We start from the raw sequence: 23,874 nt of genomic DNA, 5'->3' as shown, positions 1-23,874 counted from the left end.
GGAACAGATTATAAATAAAGTTGAGGGCACTTTCCAGGTCAGACCAACAATGCCTGCCTTTCTGGATCCAACCAATGAGCCATTTAGGCCATCCACTATCTCTTGGAGTAGCTAGCTGTGTGCTCCTGGGAAACACACAGCATGGTATGGTGATAAGCATCCTGTGCCAATTTGTCTTCAGCAACTGGTAATTGGAGGTATACCGCCTTCAAATATGGAACAGCACCTTTAGCTGTCACGTTTAAATATCTATTCAGGCAAATCCACAGAGGACATATCTTTTTAAAAAGCTGTCTTAAGCTAGTGATTACGACTGCACCTTTCAGCAGTGCATTCCACGTAATGTGTTGAATGAATGAATTGTTTGGGCAAGAACCTTCTCCTGATCAATTTCACTGAATGACTTGAGCATGCCACAATATATTCACTTGAAAGAGTATTTGCTGTCAATACTGGTCATAATTTCTTTTTATAAATTTTTTTATTGTTCTTGCTTAGGGCTGCATGGTGCCTTTCACTGTCTCCAGGGCTTCTTTAAATTCTGTGAATGGTTTCAGGTGGAGTAGTAGGGTGGGGGAGGGGCAGTTAAACTTCACTCAACGCATATCAGCTCATTCAAAATGACCTTACAACTGGTTCTTGCATAGGAGAATCCCCCACCCTTCAGACTTGTTCTCTTTAGTCTTGCAATCAAAGCAAAGTAGAAGTTATAGATTCATCTTTTAATGGAGCCTTAATTAAAGTTCAGATCTGAACAAGGAACTAATGGGATTGGCTTGGCTCCAAACACATAGATTCCAGCTAGAAAGGAAGAAGTAGCAGGTGAATCTCTTACAGTAAAATGAATTGCAGGATGGCAAGGAAGGGAGGACTCAACACCATTCCAACCTTGCCATGTGACAGGTGACATAGGATCTCAATTCTCTCAGCTGTTTGTAACTGTAAGGTAAGAAAAGATGCATTTCTCCTAGTTGTAATTTGAGATTCTACTACAGTAGTATTTCAGTGTAGGCGTACTGTATTTTTCGCTCTATAAGATGCACCAGACCATAAGACGCACCTAGTTTTTGGAGGAGGAAAACAAGAAAAAAAATATTCTGAATCCCAGCAGCCAGAACAGCAAGAGGGATCGCTGCACAGTGAAAGCAGTGATCCCTCTTGCTGTTCTGGCTTCTGGGATAGCTGCGCAGCCTGCATTCGCTCCATAAGACGCACACACATTTCCCCTTACTTTTTAGGAGGGAAAAAGTGAGTCTTATAGAGCAAAAAATACAGTACTTGTTTTTGATACTGAGAATGCACACGATGAGAGTTACACCTTGTGACTATTGTGTGATGAATGCAAGAAAGGGGGTGTGACTATTACGCAGTGGCGACCATTACGCAGTGAAATATGGTATATATCGCTTTTCAGGTGGGCCCCACAAACCTGTTTACATAAAAATTTTAGAATAAGCAAGGAGAGATAAAATTAGATAAAAAAAGACAACTGTTTTGTTTGAAGCTGTAACAGCTTCTTCCAGTCTGTGCAAACATTCCTGATTCCTAGGTGAAATGACCCCCCCTGTGGTTTTGGGGGGCTCACAGCAGGAGTAGAGTGGGGGGGGAAGCCCTGTTGCGCGAGCGGAAATTCTTGCACAGGTCTTCTACAGACAGGGCTGGTTGGGTGCATTGAGCACAAAGTCAGGTTCATTAAGTTGACTATCTATTCTGAGTAGGACTGGCATTGGATGAAACCCTAGGTGGCTTTTAATGCTAGTCCTACTCAGAGTAGACCCATTGAAGTTAATGCTGGCATCCGTCTGTTTCGTGAAACAATGGAAGAGTGCGCCTAAGGGGGTAAAGTCAAACCGTTGGAGAGTTACAACACTTGGCTTTGTTTGTAGAGAATGGTATGGGATTTAGTTGACTACAGCCCAATGTTTGCAGACAGCCACACCAATTTTTAAAATGCTAAACTCTCAAATTTATATTCAGAATAGTTGGGAACAACATTTAATTGCTCTGAATACAAATTTGAGTTGCTTTTCTGTTTCAGTATAATGGTATAGTAGAATAAAATGACCCTTCAAAATTGGAAATGACTGTTCTAAGTCTTTGGAAGGCTTTAGGGCAGTGGTGTCCAAACTTTTTTCAAAGATTTGATGAAGTGAAGGGCCGTGGGGGCCGACCAAAGTTGTTTACTTTTTTTTTAGGATTGAAGTTGTTGAGCTACTTTTAGGGTTGAAGTTGTTGAGTTCTTTTAGGATTTTAGCCCAGGAAATAAACTGCCACAGCGGCCGGATTAAGCCATCCAGCGGGCTGCATTAGGTCCCCGAAACGGACTTTGGACATGCCTGCTTTAGGGGATGTGTGTTCAGAGTTCCCTAGGGGCTTTATGCTGCACCAGAAAATGAGGTATCATTGACTTAATGTATCCTGTTCAAGTAATCGTTCTGTATATGACTCAACTTCAGTTATAAAATTTATTTGCTTCTTTTAATACAGATTGGGTTGATAATATCTCCCATGCTTCAGTTTAAATATTTAGTTTCACAGTATACGAAACCCTTATTCTTTCTGGATAGCAAATACAGATCCACAATATCATTTTGTTAGTATTGGTGGTTATATTGATGCAGAGTGTACCCATCCATGTTCAGTGAGAATGAAGTTTTTTTTCTCTCTCTCTCATAAAGCAGGATTTTTGTATCCAGTGTAATCTCTAGTTCTTTTCCGCTTTCAGCAGGGCTAGTTAAGGCCCCCAGGCAATCCTGCTAACCAAAGATTTAATCATGATACATAGCTCTAAGCCCAATTGTCATATGGGGACAGTATAGGACAGTGCAAGTGAGCAATAGTATCTGCTTCCACCCGAAGGAATGTTGTGACCTCTTCATCCACAGACATATACCGTATTTTTCGCTCTATAACACGCACCTGACCATAACACGCACATCGTTTTTAGAGGAGGAAAACAAGGGAAAAAACATTCTGAATGAAACAGTGGATGTATCATTTTTGTGCTTCATGCTGTGGCCACAGACATGTGATCTGATGGTGAATTTGGGGTGACTGAATGCAAAGATCCTGAGGATCCATGTAGATCCATGCTTTTTAACCACGTTTTTGCACCATTGCAGCCCCAGGCAACAGTGGGTGTGAGGTTTTTGGGGGGCAGGCTGTAGCCATGGACATGCTATGTGATCTGATGGTGAATTTGGGCTGACCCAATGCAAAGATCCTGAGGATCCATGTAGATCCATGCTTTTTAACCACGTTTGTGCACCATTGCAGCCCCAGGCAACAGTGGGTGCGTGATTTTTGGGGGGCAGGCTGTAGCCATGGACATGCTATGTGATCTGATGGTGAATTTGGGCTGACCCAATGCAAAGATCCTTAGGATCCATGTGGATCCATGCTTTTTAACCACATTTTTGCACCATTGCAGCCCCAGGCAACAGTGGGTGCGTGATTTTGGGGGGGCAGGCTGTAGCCATGGACATGCTATGTGATCTGATGGTGAATTTGGGCTGACCCAATGCAAAGATCCTGAGGATCCATGTGGATCCATGCTTTTTAACCACATTTTAAGTGGGGAGGGAAGGAAAAACACAGAAGGGACAAGGCGCAGGAGAGGGGTGTGCAGAGAAGCAGCTGGCTAAGAATGCAGGAGAGGGGTAGGGAGGAAAGGAAGGCAAAAGTTTTCCCTCACCTACCCACCCAAGCCAGCCAGCTCGTGCTCTCTCTCTCTCTCTCCCTTCTGCATGTTTTCAGCTTTCCCCTCTGCTTGCCTGGAGGGGAGGGGCTTTCCCTGCTCTTTGTTCCGTTTGAGCAAACACAGCAAGGAAACAGAGATGGGTGGGCAGTAAGACCCTGAGCCAGAATGCCGGAAAGCAGCCGCTTCCTCTTTCAGGTTTCCCTTCTAGGAGACGCGCGGTTTGATTTTTGCCTGCTTTTTTTTGCCTCCCCTTGCACTATTTGGCTCCAGGGACCACACATTCGCTCAATAACACACACAGACATTTCTCCTTCCTTTTTAGGAGAAAAAATCTGCGTGTTATAAAGGAAAAATACGGTATATGTCCCATTTTCCATGTAGCCTCTGCTTCCTGCGCTCCTTTCCTATTCTCCAAACAGCACCAGGAGTCTGGACCCTTTCCCTTTATTTTTTTGGATTTTAACTATTGTACCATTCAGTTCCACAACATTTTAAATCTCTTCATAGATCTCCAACATCTATATCACTTAATGAAACAATTCTATATAGACCAAATCCCAATTTTCTGTAATTGCAGTAATCTGTGTTCGCACACTTGCTGTGTTTGTAACTTCTGGCTGTGTAGGTCCTATGGGACCTAGGTAGCATAAAGCTTGTGAATAGTTAAAGCGTGGGGGGGGGAATTCTTTAGATGCAGCCATATTTATGCAATACAGCAGATGCTTAAAAAAAGTTTAATGCAAAAATGGGAGGCATTTATTGTATATGTACAAAAATATTGTAAACAAGTAGAAAAATTGGCAGGGTTTAACCCAAACACTTGCAAGTAGTTAAAATAAGATAAAGTTTGTGGAAGGAAATTTGAACTGAAACAATAAAAACTGATGGTATGTAATTAGGATAAAATAATATGGATATGAAAAAAGAGGTTTAAGTATAATTATGCAGAAATATAAATATTCAATGAACCAGTAAAGGAAATGGAGGGAAGTCAGGATGTTAAAGAGAACCCCCCAAAAGATGTTATTAATTTTTTTATTTTAGGTCTTCGTGTTGGATATTTTGTATTTCTCATTCTTTTTTTCCCTTTTTTTTTGGGGGGTGGTCAAAAACAATTTTTGAAGTTGAAATTGTAAAATCAGTTCAGTAAAAATTTATTTACAAAAACGGAGTTTAATGCATAAGTAATTCGTTTTTAACACGTGAACAACACAATAGTCTAAGAGAATATTAGACATTTCTGGTTTGCAAACTGTAGCGTCAGCCAGTCCAAATTTTCCTCTAATGTGCCAAGGTGCTGGATATTGCAAAGTTGCTTCTTTGCAAACAGCTTTAGTCCCAAAGCAACAAGACAACTACAGTAAATGACACTTTTATAATTTATAGCTTGAAGGGCATAGCCCTGCAGTCACCATACAAATATAACAGTGACAGATATACAAGAACTAATTCCTCATCATCCTGTTAATTCCCATGCATACTTATAATTTGAATTTACCCTATGGGAGGTGATAAGGTCACAGAAATATTATTCAGCTCCCCAACAGAAAAAGCTTTCAATTCCCCCCTCTAGCTATCTGCTGAGTGACTTTGACTTAATGTGCTAAACCAAGCCAGCCATTGGGGATTATGCAATTGAGGAAGAAGCCTTTGCTTTACTTAGACCAGGGGTGCCCAAACTTTTTTCAAAGAGGGCCTGATTTGATGAAGTGAACTGATCAAGGATTGAAGTTGCTGAACTTTTTTTAGGATTTTACCCCAGGACATATACTGTCATGGTGGGCGGATTAAATTGACTGGCAGGCCAGATTAGGGCCCAGAAACGGACTTTGGACATGCCTTAGACAATTGCAATAGCGTGTTTTCTACTGAACAGTTAGCCAAAACTGGGAGCAATAACAATTGAAGATATCAGTACATCTTCCTCATACACAATAAATAGGTTGCAATGCAGCATGGCAAGCTTACATGCGCGCGCGCGCGCACACACACACACACACACACACACAGTTCATTGTTCTCTATGCATTTTTATAATTTTTAAAATTCTCTTTTCTTCTCTTTCAAGTCTGTGCAGAAGCATTCAACCCAGATGAAGAAGAGGAAGACACAGAACCAAGGGTAAGGGAGAATGAACAAATCGTATCTGATTTTTGCACAGATTCATGGGACAGATACTGTTGGTTCTACAATAAGCAGTTCTGTGTGTGCTTCATTATAACATGGATCTGTGGGTTTACTAAGTGAAGTCATAAGTGATGCAGCAACACTTTGTTCTGTAGGACATTGCAGCTATGTTACAGATTGAACAGCAAAGGGTTTTCACAATTATACTTGAAGGCCTTTTATCTGTGAGACTTTGATCATACTACTTGTGGTGGCATGTAAAAATTAGTAAAATTGATACCCAGATTTCCTCACGTCTCTTAATGCCTCTTTGTAGAAGTGGGATGCATTACTTTTTCAAGAATTTGACTAATAGTAGGAGATACCTATCACCCCCCCTAAAAACTCCCAGCATTATTCCACATGCTGTAAAAAGCAGAAACATTTGTTTTATACAATTTTTAAAAGTATGCATAGGCTTGTTTGGGATTTCAGATGCAGTTATTTTTAGAGAATGCTCAATATTACTTAACAAACTGTTCATACTCTCAACGTTCGTATCTTTCATGGGATAAGTCCATATTTTCAAATAGGGAAAACATCTCTAGAGCAAATATAGTTACACTTGTAAACTAGCATTCTCTTTCTCTCATTTTCTCAAGTTATTTAAAGTTTTTAAAAATGAATAACTAACTAGATAGCAATGGGAGAACTTGCTCCTTAGCACAGGTATTTTCAGAGTACTCTCCAACAAACATAGAGCATGAAATTTACTGAGGTGCACTTAATGGTATCCATTTACTCATTGGATACCAAACTGAGATGTTTTGTGTGAACAGAAATACAGACTTGTGCAAGGGAACCCTGCCAAATTCTCCCATTTTACTCATTCCAGAAGGTCCTTTGACACTTGGATGAGTTTGGGTTTTTTTTGGCAGGGGTGGTGGTCCACATGTTTGTACTGGGAAGCCCTGTTCCACCAGTGGAATTTCCACACACCCATCTATCGATCAAATTTGGGTACCTATTTCTGTACACATGTTTGAATTTTCACTGTTCAGATTTAAAGTAAGATGGTATATTCTAAATTTAAACTGGCTTATTCTCCTATAATTCTTTCCCTTTGTTATGTTTTGCAGGTAGTAAATCCCAAAACAGATGAGCAGAGATGCAGATTGCAAGAAGCATGCAAAGATATCCTCCTCTTCAAAAATCTAGATCAGGTAGCATTGCTTTTGTTGTGTTTACTACTTTGATTTGATGTCTTATCTTGTTAGTTCTTTGCAACATAATCATTGTTGACTCAGAGGTTCACCTTGTTCTTCCTCCTCAAGAGCAGCATATTCACAAGAATTCTTGCACCTTTGTCGTTAGGTGAATGACCTTGGCAATAGCAATAGCCTAGTGCTTCACGTTGGTACCACGTGGGGAAGTACCTGCCTCAGCCACCTCAGTGCCTCTTTTTCTCTTGCTGTATTAAGGATTTGTGCATTCTGTTGCCTTGTCTATTGTCAGTATTTGAAAGGAGGAGTGCCTAGCTGGTGTTCTGGAAAGCTGGACCTTTCTACAGTAACTCTAAATGCCTCTGCTCACTTACTTTGGTATGAGTTGCTACCCATGGGCCCAGCCCAGCTTGGACTCTCACTGAAGGTCAGTATCAGTCCTTCCTTGGCAAATGAGATTGGGAAGAGGAAAAATCACTTTTCAGGCATTGTTCATTCTGTTGTTGCTGCTAGAAATTTGTACTTTCATCTGGTATAAGTAGTTGTACCATAAAATTGGTTTATTACTTATTCCACAAAACGTGGCACAGTGGAGCCATTTCAGCACATCTATCAGCAGCATTGCCAATGGTCTTTTTTGCTGTAATTTCAAGCTACAGTGGTACCTCTGGTTATGAGCTTAATTTGTTCCGGAGGTCCGTTCTTAACCTGAAACTATTCTTAATTTGAGGTACCATTTTAGCTAATGGGGCGCGGCACTGCGCTGCCGCCGCGTGATTTCTGTTCTCATCCTGGGGCAAGGTTCTTAACCTGAGGTACTACTTCCGGGTTAGCGGAGTCTGTAACCCAAAGTGTTTGTAACCCGAGGTACCACTTCACTGCCAGCTGCCCTAAAAATTCAACTTAGGTTTAGCAAACTGCTCAAAAGCTGTTAAAGACCAAAACTCTGTTATTCTTTTTGACATTTTTAAATAGTTGGTCTGCTAGCAGGAAGTAACCACTCTGGCGCTGCAGTCTTAAGAGGTATTCTCCATGAATCTGTAAGAAAACTTTTGAAAATGATTCTCTGGCTTTAACCTCACAATACAGAGAATCAGCCTGAAATCAATTAATGTTAACTACTCTTTTCTTACCCATCAAACGCAGTATTTTTTTTTTTAAGTCTTCAGTTAGCATATGACTGTTCATGCTTTTCCACATAGAGCAGAAGTGGGAAACTTTGGCCCTTTAGATATTTGCTGAACTACAACTCCCATCAGTCCTTGCAGGCATGGTCAATGGTCAGGAATAATGGGCATTACAGGTCAGCAACATCTGGAGAATGAAAGATCCCCCACATCTGCTATAGATTAGTTCAAAAGAAAAAAAAATAGAATGCCACAGCCCAGTCCCTGTGCCTGTTTACTCAGAAGTAAGCCCCTTGAGTCCAGTAGACTTAATCACTAGTAAATTGTACATAGAACTTCAGCCTTAGACCAAGTATATGAGTACATGACCATTGCGGTCCCTTCCAACTCTACAACTCTATAATTTTATGCCAGATCAGACCAAAGGTCTATTTAGGTCCATCTTACTCCTGCCCACTGTGGGCTTGTAGGTGCCATAGTGCCTCACAGCATAGTGGTTCCATGGCTAATAGCAGTTGGTTCAGTCTTTGGGGACATTTTGTGAAAGTGAATTTCTTAAATTATGCACTGTCTTACAAAGTCCTTTGTTTTATGTCTTGAGCCTACTGCTAATTGATTCCACTGGAAGTTCTAGTTTATGGCAGAGGGAGAAATATTATATCTTTCTACTTTCTGAACACTGTCATCTAAGGCGATTTACAAATATTGAATATAAATTAACTAAGGAACTCCCAGAGTTTTTAATGGATAGGATAATGGGACACTAATTGAAAAGAATAAAAAAGCAAATTGATCCCAATTACTATGCAAACCAGCTAATTTTTGCTAGTCAATTACTGATGCATTATTCTGTCACAAAACATTTTTTCGGTTGGCTTTTTGGAGAAAATATTTGCTACTCTGCACACATCAGGCAACCAAAGAAGGATATTTATGCCTAGGATAAACAGTGAACAAAGCTGAAGCGTTGTTGCTCATCCAGTGCATCTACTAACAAATAACCTTATAAGGCATCAGGAAAGTGATATTTATGGTAGTATTTAAGTTGTCATTTGTACTGGTGTCTTAAGTGACATAAATAAGAAAAGGAAAGAGCTGTTTTAAAAGTTTTTTAAAAATTTATGATCTGTTCTTCCCTAGTATTCTCTTCCTGTTTTCTCTGCCTGGAAGAGGGATTTTGACATATCCCTCTTTCTTTAGCCTGCGAATGATAGAGAGATGAAGAGATTCTCCCCCTGTGCTCTCAGTGATACACCACAGGCTACAAAAAAAGGCTGTTCTATAACACTAGTGATTTTCCATCAGTGCCATAACACTCAAATATATATAAAACCCAACGTCTGCTTTGCTCTGTTACATGGGGACCCACTTTGGGCACTTCAGATTTTCCGCAACATCCTGACAGTCCTTGAAGAGAGTGCAAGGAAGCTATGAGTGCAGTCAGTATAAAACCTGATACTTGGGCAGGTTATGAAAGGTTGGCCTGTGCTACTTATAGAGGCAGTCCAGGATCAGCAAGTGTCAGTGAGCAGTGAAAGGTTAGAATTCAATAAGGTAGCAAACCCTTCTGTAGGTATTCTTTGGAATGGTGCAGTGATAAAAGGCGAAAACATAGTTTCCTGTTTCAAGGTTAGCATGCCATGACAGCTTTTTTTCTGTTTCACCATTCTAAAATGAAAAATCCAGGCGGCATCTGTTTATCTCTCCGTCGTTTTGTGCAAACACAGAGTTCAATCCGCTCTTAATTGCCATTTATGTTTGGATAATATATTGCCCTGGCATTACTGTTCATACAGCAATTCAGTCTTGGTCTATAACCATTTCTTGCCACTCTGTTCTGTGATGCACCCAAGAAGAATGATTGTCATTCTAGCTTCAACTTTGTGAAACAGCTTTTTAACCTAACTGGAACAAGCTGTCTTTGAATTCAGTAGCCTTAATTGTGCTGAACGTCTTATAAGCGTAGCCATAATTTCAAGGTTATTCATAAATTACATGTGACTGCTCTTTATTCATTAAATTCTAACAAGGGGAATTCATAGTCAGGTGTTTGCAGAAGTGAGGCTGAGTGAAGGGAGACAAGTTAGCTCTCACCAGAGGCTGTATTTATGGTGCTGTCAGATTTCTTCTCCCTTCCTGAGCAGCAGAATGCCTGAGTGGTAGTTTTGCTGGGAGAAGAAACAAGAAATAGTACTGCCTGGGGCACACTCCTTCACCTGTTGAAAATGTTCGGGCTGATGTGTCTTTGCAAGTCTTAATCATGGAAGTCAGAAACCAAACCAAGTGTACTGGTGGTTGGAACAAACCTGGTAGCATCTACCCAAGCTGTTCCATAATTTAGGAGTGCCATATTACTGAGCTTTTTTTTGCAAAACCGCTAAGAAATTGAATGTTTTAGAGCTATTTTTGAGGAATATTGGAAAAAACGACACTGCTGACAGCGATTGCCATATGTCCAGACATTTAGCCAATTTCCTCCCAGACACTGCTTTTGACTGCAGTATTCCGGGTATGTCCAGGAAATTCCAGACGTATGCCAACCCTACACAATTGAGCAGTTCCACTAGTTAGCTGAGAGTATGGATGTGTATTCTGGAGAATCCCACAAAAGCTGTGGCTAGATTGAGATTTAGTCAATAGGTAACATTGCAAGCTTATAAAAATAAAGAGTTCAAACAGGAAGTTGCTGTCTTAGCTCCTCCCCGCAACTTCCTCCTTTTTTTTTACTTTGAGTCGCAAAAAGCAGTTGTTCCTTCCTGAAACTTCTTTCAGGCTGGCTCTTGCCTTGTTTCTTCTACCTCTTGTTGAATTTCTCTGTTTAGCCTCATTGTTGGTTCTTCTCAGCGCTCCATCCAGCGCTCTGGTGTTTTCCCACTCATTTTTTAAGGCCAATTCAGTTGTTGGTTTCCTTATCTACAATCTCTTCAGACTCTCTATTGCATTTTTGCTGCTTTTAGTTAGCCTCCTTCCTTCTTCCAGCCTTTTGCTCAGTACAGCTAAGGCTTTTCAAACCACTAGACCTTAGCTCAGTGGGGGGCTAGCCAGTTTCTTTGCATTTTTTGCTAACTTCCTGCGAGGAACAAGTTTCAGCAGCAAAATTACAGCCCGTAAAGGAACTAGACATGATTACAGCTAGCTCTGCTTCTACTCAAGTTTTAGCTCTAGCTGCCACCCAGTAGCAGTATTTACCACTTTCAGCTCAGTTACGGTAGATTTTCCTGGTTTACCAGCCTCTCCTTCTCCCTCTTGGGGGGGGGGGAGAGATCAGGTCCTTCTGCAATTATTAGGGGGATGACTGTACCTCTGCTTTGGTTTGGGAGCACTCACAAGGCAAAGAGAGGAGGGCAACACAATCTATTCCTGGTGAAGGAGAGCATGCAGTTCACAAGTTTGATCACTTAACAGGGAAGCTCTTCCTCAGCTGAACTTAGAGGAATTTCCTCATTCCCTGGAAACCTCTCTGAGTCAAGGTGTTCGTGCAGTTTGGCCTAACATGAATCAAATGTTTCAGCATCATTACATAACAATCAAGCAGCAGTCTCTGCTTCAGAATACAGCATTATTAATTCCCGAATTTCATCCAGATCTACTACACCACCTTAAGGAGGCTCTACTAGTAGATCTAGCTACAGAAGTAGTTTTGCCCTCAATGCCCTCTCAGTCTCCAAATCTTCTTCATCAACAATCTTTATCTGCTGCCCCTGCTCATCCCTCCAGCTCCAACAGGCAGCCTAGAGCAGGGGTCAGTGACCTTTTTAAGCAATGGGCCAGTCCACTGTCCCTCAGACCAAGTGGTGGGCCAGACTATATTTTTTTTTGGGGGGGGAATGAATGAATTCCTATGCCCCACAAATAACCCAGAGATGCATTTTAAATAAAAGCATACATTCTACTCATGTAAAAACACGTGGATTCCCAGACCGTCCGCAGGCTGGATTGAGAAGGCGATTGGGCCGCATTTGGCCCCCGGGCCTTAGGTTGCCTACCCCTGGCCTAAAGCGTGACCTTCACACAGGGCTCCTCACTCCCAACCCAGGGTTTCTGCTGCCCCTGCACTTCAGGATAGCGGAACACAGTGCCTACCCAGACACTTTGCTTCCCCTGAAGACCTTGACTCTGATCATCTGCCAGAGGATGATGGTGGTGGTGATGAATGGAGTGGTGAATCAGAAGTAGAGGAGTTTATTCTCTTGTGCAGACCTATGGAAGCCCTTGAGATATTCAATCCATCCTGTGACCCAGCTTGATTTGCCCCGTCTGTTTGCCAGCTGTTAGAAAGTATGATTATAGAGGCGTTGTAAAACCTTTTAAAACCTTTATTTCTCTAGGTTTTCTTTGCTTTGTTAATAGGTTGCTTAGCTACTATCTGCATCCTTTTAATGATGATTCAGAAACGCTGCATGCACCGGGAATCCTGGTATGATGAAAGCCCTAGAACATCCTTTGATATGATTTGAACAGGGAGGAACAACCTTTTGTCTGAATGTCAGCTCCCCAAACTGCTGTAGTTTGAAACCTTTTCAAATCCCACCCCCTCTTTGCACTGAAGGTGGTCCAGAGTTTGTTTTGCGGTTCTTCAGCAGCTCTGAGATAATCCCTTGTGCTTTCAAAATGTTTACTGTAGCACTTTCAGCTTTAATCATTCAAAAAGCAGTAATACTGCAAACAAGCTACAACTGAGAACTGAGTTCATATGTGTCAGTATCAAACAAAATTTTAGTAACTGATAGTATAGACTTGGGTGTATGTGTAACAGTGAACTGCTTGCACGGCCTTCAGGCTGAAAAGTGGTTCTTAGTCACTAAACAGCACTTGCTAGGAGAAAGGAAAATAGGTGTTGTTAAGTAGGCTGGTCAACACCAAGATAATAAAGGATGTATTTACAGGCTCACTGCCTAGCAAGCATCATTCAAAGTTGAAAGGTTGCATTAGGACATAAACAGATTTGCCTTCTGCATGTTAATGATAAGAAATATTTGTGTCCTATTTGAGGAATAAGATGACAGCTTTGAGAACATAAAATTTAATATAAAATTGGTCTCAGTGTCATCACAGTATTTTAATTCTGTACAGTCAAACACTTTTGCAAGTTGCGAATGGATGATTATGTTTCTCACATGAATTAAATAAAATTATGGGTTGAAAATATAGTTTCTTACAACTGTTTCGTGTCTGTGATAGAAATAATAATTGCATTGATTTTAATTGATTTTTCATAGAGATGTTTTATTTTTACTTAACGATTTTTGTAATTGTTTGGCAATTACATTTTGTAATTGCCAAACAGTTTGTGCCATTTCATTTTGTAATTCACAGTATTGTGAAGTACTTCCAGATAATAGCTACTAAATGAAAGTTATATTGCTCTGGAGCCTTTTTTCAGTTAAGGGAATCCCTTCCTCTGAATCAAAAATCCTTTCAGTAATGTCCTCAATCCCACTTCTTTCTTGCTACTCAGAGCTGATTAAAATGTGTAGAAATTATTTATTTCAGTTTATGAATTGCTTCCTATCTTAAAGTGATTCAACTGTAAAAACACTGTAAAAACATCAACAATTAAAACAATATATAAAAATAATGGATTCTAGCCAACTAAATGTCTACCATGAGTGCACTGGAATTTCTCCTTCCTCTGCTCCCTGTGCCATGTGCAAATTGGCTTCAGGAGCTCCCAAAGCAGTTCTTTTTTTGGGGGGGGGGGGAGTTTCATTGCACTCACAAAAGTAGTCCTGCATGTGCAATGATTTAGTTGGATACAACCCAGTTAAAACAATTTCAGAATCAATACAGATACAAGCTGTGATAAAAAAGTACTCTGTGTTAATGAAGCCCACCATCTAGACACTCATTCTTTTCTGTGTGCTATTTACACTATAATGTTTGAAGCAGGTTTTTGTAACAAAGCATTTTCTGGCTTTGTCTGCTAAGACTTACTCCCATTTAATAATAAAGTATTTAGTGTGCAGGTGCTTTGATTACTTCACTTCTTATCCTCACGTGTGTGTTGCAAAGTGAGTGTAAATGCAGGCAGCAACAGGATCTGTTCCTGGCCCTCACACATGTCAGCAGAGCACACATAAGCCTGTTCTGCCCCCTCTGCCCCTGTGCTGCCCTCTTGTGGGTCCAAAGGGACCTGTGCGTTGGTGGTCATGTGCAAAATGTACTTCTATATAAGAACTGCATTAGTACAAGTGCCTCGAGTTGGTTGCTTGCTTGATCCCCACAGCAAATGTTTAAAATAAGTGTCTGCTTTCAGAGTTAAATAGCTGGATTGCTTCATGAGATAGATTTTCCCTTCATGAAGATAGTTGCCATGTTGGAAAGTGCAAATAATCTTGAATTTTTCCAAGAAGCCACTATTTACAATGGCTACTTGACTTTTCTCCTCACATGGAACATGGGACTGTAGGCACAAACAGGGCGATTTGGGGCATAAAAATAACCCAAGCATTATTGTCCTTTCAGGAGCAACTATCACAGGTTCTTGATGCCATGTTTGAAATGAAAGTTCAACCTCAGGATCATGTAATCGACCAAGGAGATGATGGAGACAACTTTTATGTAATTGAACGGTAAGATGCTAAAGCATTGCTTTATCATGGGTTTAGGACTTGGTTTTTTATCTGAGTAGAAAATGGTATTCTGAAATGTAATTTAGTACCTAGGAGTGCCTTGCTAGGAAATGGAATTTTCTAAGCAGGGTGCATACTGGAGAAGAGGGTTCTACAAACATGATATGGTTGAAAGCACACATGATACCTGGATAATACTTCAGCCTTCATTTTATGGCTCATTCACTAATTGTCAATGGCAGATGCAGTCAAAAGATCCCTTTGAGTGTAGGTGTACAAAATGCGCATTACATTAGCTAACCATCAACAATACTCATAGGATTTATAATGCTTCTGCTGTAAAACACCAGCAACTTTAATTGTGCATAGCCTGATTCTTCATTGAAACTTTGGGGCAGTTGTCTTGTCAGAGCTATAGTAACTCTTAAGTTGATTTTGTACATTATCTCTTTAACTATGTTGACATTATCTCCAAGTAAGAAGAATGGTCTTTTTGTGAAGCTTGTGTGTTAGTCATGAAATATGTTTATATCATTTTTGAAGTGTCTAAAACTGTCATGTAATGTTCCCTCTTAAATATTATTATCCTGACAGTTTTACTGATGAACACCTACTTAATTCTTCTACAGGTAATAGTGAAATATGAACATTTATGGTTTCCTGTGGAACGAGGATGATAATAAGACTGATGAACCAATGGATAAATGGCTGTGGGAATAAAGTCTCTTAAGAGCTCAGCACAGCTACAGTCTTAAGATGGCACAAGATTTTTAACAAGGACTCGTATATGCATTATCTATTTATTCATTTCTATAGGAATATATATATAACTCTTCAAATGAATCTCCAAGTGTATTACAGCACAAATCAAAGATACAATAAAATGTTTAAAAGCTAAAAGTTTAAAGTTTAAAATGTTAAAAAGGAGGATCTGAAATCTAAAAAGAGCACATAAGAATCTCACATAGATAGAACAACTATTTAATAAGATATTTGAAATATGAATAAGATATTTGAAACAACTTTGAAGATGTACCTCTTTGGAGTTTTGCAGATAAAAATGTACCATATTTTTCCCTGTATAAGGGGCCCCTATGTATAAGATGACCCCTATTTTTTTGAACCCCAAATTAAGAAATTGGGCCAGAGCTTGAACCCCTGTGCTTTCACCATCAGTGTATAAAACGATCCCCAATTTTTGACAAAAATTTTTTTTTAGCAAAAAACATTGTCATACATGGAAAAATATGGTAGTTTTGAAAAAATGGGTTATAGTACAGTGGTACCTCTGGATGCGAATGGGATCCATTCTGGAGCCCTGTTTGCATCCTGAAGAGAACGCAACCCGCGCCTGCGCGGGTCTCGATTCACCGCTTCTGCGCATGCATGTGACGTCATTTTGAGTGTCTGCGCTTGCGTGAGCGGCGAAACCTGGAAGTAATGCTTTCCCGCAGGCGCGGGTTGCGTTCTCTTCAGGATACAAACAGGGCTCCAGATAATGACTGTAACTGGGTTGAATAAACTGGAATGATATTAACTTGTACTTTAGTATGTCCCATCAATCTCAAATACTGCTTGGCTAGTTCACATGCCACTGGGTTTTAGAATTTGTTCCACATAGAGATTCACTTTTTGTATCATATGTACACAGTGTCTATGCATGCCACACTAAACCATAGTTCAGTGCAACATGCACAAGTGGAAAGAAGTCACAGTGAGCCTTGGGCTTCTTCCCCTTGCATGACCAGAAGGAGGAGCTCAGAAGCTTTTGCTTTGATGTTTGATTAGTCACAGCTTGCCAGTCATCTGGAACTGAAACTGTGGCTAACCTTAATTAACTATGGTTAGTTTTAATTAAATAAGCTGTTGCTTGAGGCTCAGGTGGCCTCAGTGGCTTGGAGCGCCTTCCATCAACTTCAGATGGTGGCCCAGCTGCACTCCTATCTGGACAGGCATAGCCTAACTACTGTTGTCTCTGCTCTGGTAACCTCTAGGTTTGCATGTCTTGCTAAATTATGGTTGAGCATGATGTACAAATGTAATCAGTGATATATTTAAGACATTTTTGTCAAGTGCCAATTTATGTATTGTTCTCCAACTTTCACGTGTTTCCTTTTCTTGCATTTTGCTGAAAATGTGTGACAATTTAACTTTGTTATGAAGGGAAAACGTTGCATACTCATACTCTCATGGAATAAAAAGTGGGTGCAAAATGTAACCAGTTGGTATTGTTTACCTTGTCACTTATGCGATAGGGTGAGTGCCTTTTAAAGTAGAGCTCTCCCAAAATGTTAATGTCTTTAGCATTAAAGCTTCAGCAATTAGCATAAGGCAATATTGTAGTATCAAGGTTGTATCCAACATTAGTCGTGCACAGACATTAATTTCAGTGTGTCTACTCCAAGTTGAACTTAGTTGGATAGCATGCTTTCTTCCCTCTATTCTATAGTTTAATACATAGAAATCAACAATCCTAACTTGGAGTTGTGAGAGTTGCACGCTAAGATCTGTATTATCCAGTAGCAGCCGCACTGAACTAGACCAGCTATAAAACTGTTCTAGGTGTCTTGGAAGTTGCAGCTTGACTTCAACTCAAGTTTAGAACACTGCTGTTCTAAAATAAAGTTTTAGTTAATAAATAAACTCTGACAACTTCATGCTCATTTAAGCCCCAAACCCTTTGAAGACACAAAATCCTTTAGGGGCTCAGTAGTAACATTGCTCTTTTTGTAGCAATAGATCATAATCCTTTCTGTGCTAGTGTATTTTATTAGGATAGCATGGTACCTTGGGGAACAGGTCAGATTTAAGGTGGTCAGATTGCAAAATGTTCTTCAGTATATCTCAAGGCATTGTAACAGTTTGTCTGTGTGTGTGTGTGTGTAAGCCTGGCAGTTGGAGTGATAGTGGGATATAAATACCGTATTTTTCGCCCTATAGGACACACTTTTTCCCCTCCAAAAGAGTTGCCTGCGTGCTGAAGCCTGTGCGCGCTGAGCTCAGCGCGTCCAGGCTTCGCGGACCTCTCCGCAAGCAGCGGGAGCGCTCCCACTGCTTGCAGAGAGTTGCTTGCATGCTGAAGCCTGCGCGCGCTGAGCTCAGCGCGTCCAGGCTTCGCGGACCTCTCAGCAAGCAGCGGGAGCCAGCGCTGGGCTCCCACAGCTTGCAGAGAGCTGCCTGTTTGGGGGCTGGGGTCGGGGGAAGCTCGGGCGGGCCTCCCCCGCCCCAGCCCCGCGCCTGGGGGAGAAATAATTTTTTTCCCTTCATTTCCCCCCAAAAAACTAGGTGCGCCTTATGGGACGGTGCGTCCTATAGGGCGAAAAATACGGTAATTGGCTCCCAGTGCAGGTTTTTTCAAATGGTACATACAGAGGTTGACTAGACTGGCACTTGAGATAAAGAGAACACCTTATCATAATTAGTAGTATTTTGAATGATTAAGTAACTGGAAAATTGGACCATTAGGGGTCAAAATTAAGTCTCATGGACGACTGTAGTCATTTGAGTACAGGGTAATTTGCTTAGGGTAGTTTTCAGTTTGCATCAGAAATTTCTCTAGTAGCATAGATTGTGATCTAATTTTGCATATCTATTTTATTTCAAAAAACTAAAAGCTTTGAAACTGCCATTTGCAGTTGGCATTCATACTTAGAGTTTATGAAACAGAAGTATTTTCATGAAAAAATAAAGTATCTACATCACTGAGAGACACTGCAATATGTTAACATATTCCTTCTAAGGCATATATCACTATCCCATCTCAACTGTTCACTTAGTGTGTGCCTTCTGAGCAAGTAATTTTTTTATTTGCTTAAATTTCCTCATCTGTAAAACAGAAATAATAATGACCTACTTCAAAATATTATTCTGAGAGCAGTAAATAAAAAATATACAATATTTTGCAAATTATAAATATATATAGCACTTGCAAGAGAAAAGGAATTCCAAATAAAAACCTAACACAGTGAAAAGGAAATAGTCAAGTTATTTTGAGGGCAGATCAGTATGTTGGCAGGGTATATTCTCTCCAAACCACAGAGGAGAGATTCGGAAACCATCTTATTTTATTCCTTGTGTTCTTGCCAAAGTTGAGTTTTTTTAGCAGTGTTATATTTGGTCTAATGCCCATGGTGTTTGTTTTCCCATCATTCTAGGGGATTGTATGATATTTTTGTAACACGAGATGGCCAAACTCGCTGTGTTGGCCGCTACGATAATCATGGCAGTTTTGGGGAACTGGCGTTGATGTACAACACTCCTAGAGCTGCGACAATTGTTGCCACAACAGAAGGATCCCTTTGGGGATTGGTAAGTTTATTTGGGGCGGGGTGGGAAAATACTCACATTTTGTTTGTTGTACTATTATAGGCATTATGTTTATCAGATGTTGTCCCCCTCCAATGGTTATATGCTATTCCTGGTTTTGGCAGGGCTTGCTATTATTTTCAAAATTGTGTATATTAGATCTATTGTAGCCTTTGCCATTTAGCAGTTAAGCTGTCGCATCACAGAATTCATTTATGAGAACTCGCTTTCTGTACGAAAGGCTCACTGTACCAGATAGTCACTTCCTTGTAAGAGCTTTTACGTTATTGGTGGACTGTTTTCTAAACATCAGTCCTTTTCTTTACCACATAAAGTGGACTGGGAACTGACAGTACTGACTGCTGGCTAATTCATTTAATTTCATCTCACTGAGCTCATTTGCCTTTCCAACGAAAATTACCTAAGGCACCATGTAAAAAACAAGATGGCTGATATTGCTTAAGGGAGTATTTGGTAGTCTTGGTTCCATGCCTAGTGGAAAATGTTTTTATTTTATTTTTTCTGCTCACACTTACCCATGTCATATTGCAAACGGCTTTTGAAAGCCTCATTTCCCAAAGTTATTTGCCATGCAGCACCAGGGACTGCTGTTCAAGAAACGAAACCAGAGTCCTCTTGGCATGTCAAACTAGAAATGCAATTATTTAGATCCCTGCTCGTATTAAATATACCAGTTATTTGGTTCCAGTGAACAACTGCCTCTTTTAAAACCGAGTGTCCAAAATGTTGAAGAGAAATGAAAACAGCTTCACTGTTCATGCCCTCAACATGTTTTTTTCTTGGACATAGACTAGGTATCTCCTTGATTATTTGCATTGCTTTCTGCTTCCCAGAGATTCTCTTTCCCATGTCTTTTTTCTTTCTCGAAATGCTGCCATCATGTTGGAGCAGCTTTCTCAATTACCTTACTTTGTCTCACAGCTGCTTATTAGGCCCTGGGGGCATTCTTGAATGACAGGCTCTCCCCACCACTGCCATACACTAGAGAAATTAAACATGAGCGGCATTGCAAGCCTGTGCTGACAAAAATGGGAAACTGAATTACTGTTTTCTGTAGTTATTGCACAGCCATTACAGATTCTGTCTTCTCTTGCCCCAGTGTACAGTTTACTGTTTCTGGAATGATAACATAGCTATATATCCAGCTGCAAACGAATTATTCCTTTCCAAACATATTAAGACACTCTTTCTTTATCCAAGCAATTGTTTTTGTTTCAGAGACTTGCTGTTTTCAGAATAATTTCCCCTTATGTTTTTAAGCAATTTCCAGGGCTACAGTTCCATGATATTGTGCATTTTCTTAGTGTAATTATCAGTATCTAGGAAAGCAAGTTTGAGCTGGTCTTCTCAGAAGTTTATATATTTCAGGGTTTTATATATTGCTTAATATTGAGAATTTCTAAGTGGTGTACATAAAACATTTAAAAATGTTAAAAGAATAACAGTATGGCGTTAAGGCAGAGATGATAAACATGTGGTGCAGGTTTCTCATTTGTTTGATTTTTATGCTTAATATACATTTAGCCTGCCCACCCCAAATTGTCTCCATCATCCATCCCACCTAGCTGCATCTGAGATGGTGATGCTCCCTCCATTATTGTGGCTGAGATAACTTGCCATTTGGCTTTTCTCCTCCCATCATACTCCTGTGCAGTGGACATTGGGCCTGAATTAAATTTCCTCTTCCTTTTCTATTCCTTTTCCTTAATGTATTGCTTTTATCAAATGACAAGCTGCCATCTTAAACTGTGAACTGCCTTATGTGGATTTGCAGAAAGGTTGGCAAATTTCATGTGGACATTTTAATTCCATATTTGGTATGCAATTAATGGGTCCTTGTGAGCTGAGCTAAATAAATGTTTGCTCATTTTCAACAAGCAGTTTTTGAATGTATCCTCTCTGCATCGGTCAAAGTGCATGTAGAGAAACCAGGTTAGGAAAGAGCCGTTTCCCCCTCTCTTCTCTCTTCCTGTTTCCTCTCCAGTATTAACATTACTGTGTGGACATTTCAAAAGCTAGTACCAGAGCCCTGACTAGCAAAAAAATGTGACACTTCTTACAAAGAATTGAAACGTAATTATAACTTTACAGGAGTGAGCTCCTTGTTTCAGTTGAAGAGGTCCTTGTTTGACTAATTCGGATAGAAGTTGTCTAGGTAAATAACCTACACTTTAATGCTGCTTCTTAAAGGATCGAGTGACGTTCAGAAGAATTATCGTGAAAAACAATGCAAGGAAAAGGAAGACGTATGAACTATTCATTGAGTCAGTGCCCATCCTTAAGTCACTGGAGGTAAAGTATTTTGTTGGAGGTGACCCATAAAGAATGATTAAAATTGATTTAGGGGCACAGCTATACTTAACTTTTCAGCGCTGAAAATATTTGGTGGGTCGCTGAGCCTGCCAGGCTTGGATGGGACTTGTAACAGCAACTCCTTTAGAACCGTACTGTATTTCTACATAAACTATTTCAGCCAGCCTTGCTACTTGTCTGGCAAATTCTCCCAAGGTGAGGGAAGGACAAATTATGCAGGACAAACTATGCCGAGCTATCGAGGCTTTGTGTGGCTCTCTTCCCAATATTAAAGGGTTTCTAATGGGAAAATGCTAATGGAACCTTCAGAATGACGACTTGAGCTAACTTACGAAATGCTGTCACCAAGAGCTGCATGCGTGGTTCTCCCTATTGCCTTTCTAGTTAGTAATTTAAAATGAAGGCAAAAGAACTCTATGTGGCGCTTTTGTGGTTGTCACTGCTGTTTCCTCTTTGGCTTCCAGGTATACTAGAAGCAACAACAGGCATCAATTGCTGTGGCCAGTTTCAAGATGTGGGGAGGGATGGAGAAGCAGCCTTCCTTTGAGCTGTCAGAACTAAGGGAAGCAGTGGAAGGAGTAGGGTTGAGGGCAAGCATGGGTGACAAAAACAGTGAATGGGTGAACAGCCTATTGGCCATAAACTGCAATGCTGTTTTGGACAAAGTTATGCAAATAATACTGTGGGAAGGGTTTAACATATCCACATATGGGCACTTCGTTCACCTTGTTACAGCATTTGGTTAGGTTATGCCAGAGGAAGGATTATGGGAGGTGGAATTCATTTTCTCTTTCTGTTCCAGCCTTCAGAGCGAATGAAAATTGTTGATGTAATAGGGGAGAAAACGTTTCAAGATGGGGAACGTATCATTGCTCAGGTACGTGGACACTGTTCATCCACAACACACTCATCTCACAATGCCAGGTTTAGCTTGACTTCATTATCAGCATGAACTGTTCTTCCCTGTTTTAGCTGATCATACCTACTTAATGTTACCCAAACCAGCATACAGAAAGTAAAATGAATATAAGCCTTTAGGGTGACTGATGTTCGGGTTTTAAGCAATGTAGCCATTTATGTGCACCTTCTTTCCTTGACCAAAGTGCTGTGGTATTGCTGTGGCACTTCATGGTTCTGCTGATGTACTTATTTGTCATTCAACCTGGATCTTGTATTTTCCCTCTATGCTGTTGTTTGCATTTTATAAGAACTACTCCGGAACTTAGGGACGCGGGTGGCGCTGTGGGTTAAACCGATCAGATTTGCTGATCAGAAGGTCGGCGGTTCGAATCCCCGCGACAGGGTGAGCTCTCGTTGCTCAGTCCCTGCTCCTGCCAACCTAGCAGTTCGAAAGCACGTCAAAGTGCAAGTAGATAATAGGTACCGCTCCGGCGGGAAGGTAAACGGCGTTTCCGTGTGCTGCTCTGGTTCGCCAGAAGCGGCTTAGTCATGCTGGCCACATGACCTGGAAGCTGTACGCCGGCTCCCTCGGCCAATAAAGCGAGATGAGCACCGCAACCCCAGAGTCATCTGCGACTGGACCTAATGGTCAGGGGTCCCTTTACCTTTACCTTACTCTGGAATTTAGCACAATTGTGGTTTGATGCCAGTATTTGTATCAGCGATAGTTTGAATTGGAATTCCCTCCCTCCATGCAACTTAGGGAAATTTATATCAGAAAACGCCACAGAGAGAGATAATTTAGTATGTTTATGTGTATTTAGTAAACAAAGAGTGGCTGGGGAAACCCAGCCAGATGGGCACAGTATAAATAATAAATTATTATTATTATAGCTAACAACTTCAAAACCGTTAAGCTTGTCTAATATCTGATTTGCACATGGCATCCACTTGTTGTTACTAATGAACTTATGAAACAGAATTTTTTCCGTGAAACAATAAAGGAGTGCAACACCACCACCCAAGTCAGTGGGCTGAACAGGGTTTCAGAAAACAAAAACAAATCTGAAAACAACGTCTTGTCTTCACAGGGTGATAAGGCAGACAGCTTTTACATTGTAGAATCTGGTGAAGTAAAGATCTTGATTAAAAGCAAGGTGAGTCCAAATACGCTGTGGTGCTGATTGGTTAAAATTTAGTAAATACAAATATCAAGAAAAATGACCAGCAAAAAGCAATCATTTTCAAGAATCTTGCTATAAGAACTGCTACTTATTTTACTCTAAAGTTACCATTGGGGTGGGAGGGTGGAGCAGGGAAGCAATTGTGTGAAGGTATTAACAATTTCTTAGGACAGCAATAGTTCATGTAGGCTGTGAGCAAGACCACTGCAAAGCCTTAAAGCTGTGAATTGCCATAGTAAGAAACATACATTGGTAAGAAAATCTAAGTTATCCTGTTGTGAAAAGGAATCCCTCTGACATTATATATGTATCTTTAAAGAAAGTACAAACTAGGTTGTTGTTTTTTTTAAAAAAACAAACAAACAATTAAGCCTAAAAATCTCTTTCTATGGGAAGAAGAGATTTGCTCTCCCTCTTCTGCAT

The 23,874-nt window shown here is 40.4% G+C and overlaps 1 protein-coding gene across 1 annotated transcript in view; it reads left to right on the top strand.

Moving 5' to 3' along the window:
• PRKAR2A (protein kinase cAMP-dependent type II regulatory subunit alpha) overlaps positions 1 to 23,874 on the top strand; it is an 87,357-nt gene that overhangs the window by 53,556 nt on the left and 9,927 nt on the right. The window contains exons 3-9 of the mRNA XM_079963778.1: positions 5,769 to 5,821; positions 6,946 to 7,029; positions 14,622 to 14,728; positions 18,883 to 19,036; positions 21,245 to 21,346; positions 22,170 to 22,244; positions 23,359 to 23,424. Of these exons, the coding sequence (XP_079819904.1) occupies positions 5,769 to 5,821; positions 6,946 to 7,029; positions 14,622 to 14,728; positions 18,883 to 19,036; positions 21,245 to 21,346; positions 22,170 to 22,244; positions 23,359 to 23,424 (641 nt within the window). The remainder of the gene's footprint in view (positions 1 to 5,768; positions 5,822 to 6,945; positions 7,030 to 14,621; positions 14,729 to 18,882; positions 19,037 to 21,244; positions 21,347 to 22,169; positions 22,245 to 23,358; positions 23,425 to 23,874) is intronic.

The sequence above is a fragment of the Podarcis cretensis genome (assembly GCF_951804945.1).
Source record: "Podarcis cretensis genome assembly, chromosome: 2".
NCBI lineage: Eukaryota > Metazoa > Chordata > Lepidosauria > Squamata > Lacertidae > Podarcis > Podarcis cretensis.
The sequence above is the reverse complement of the archived record's forward strand: the minus strand, read 5'-3'. Positions and strand labels throughout refer to the sequence as shown.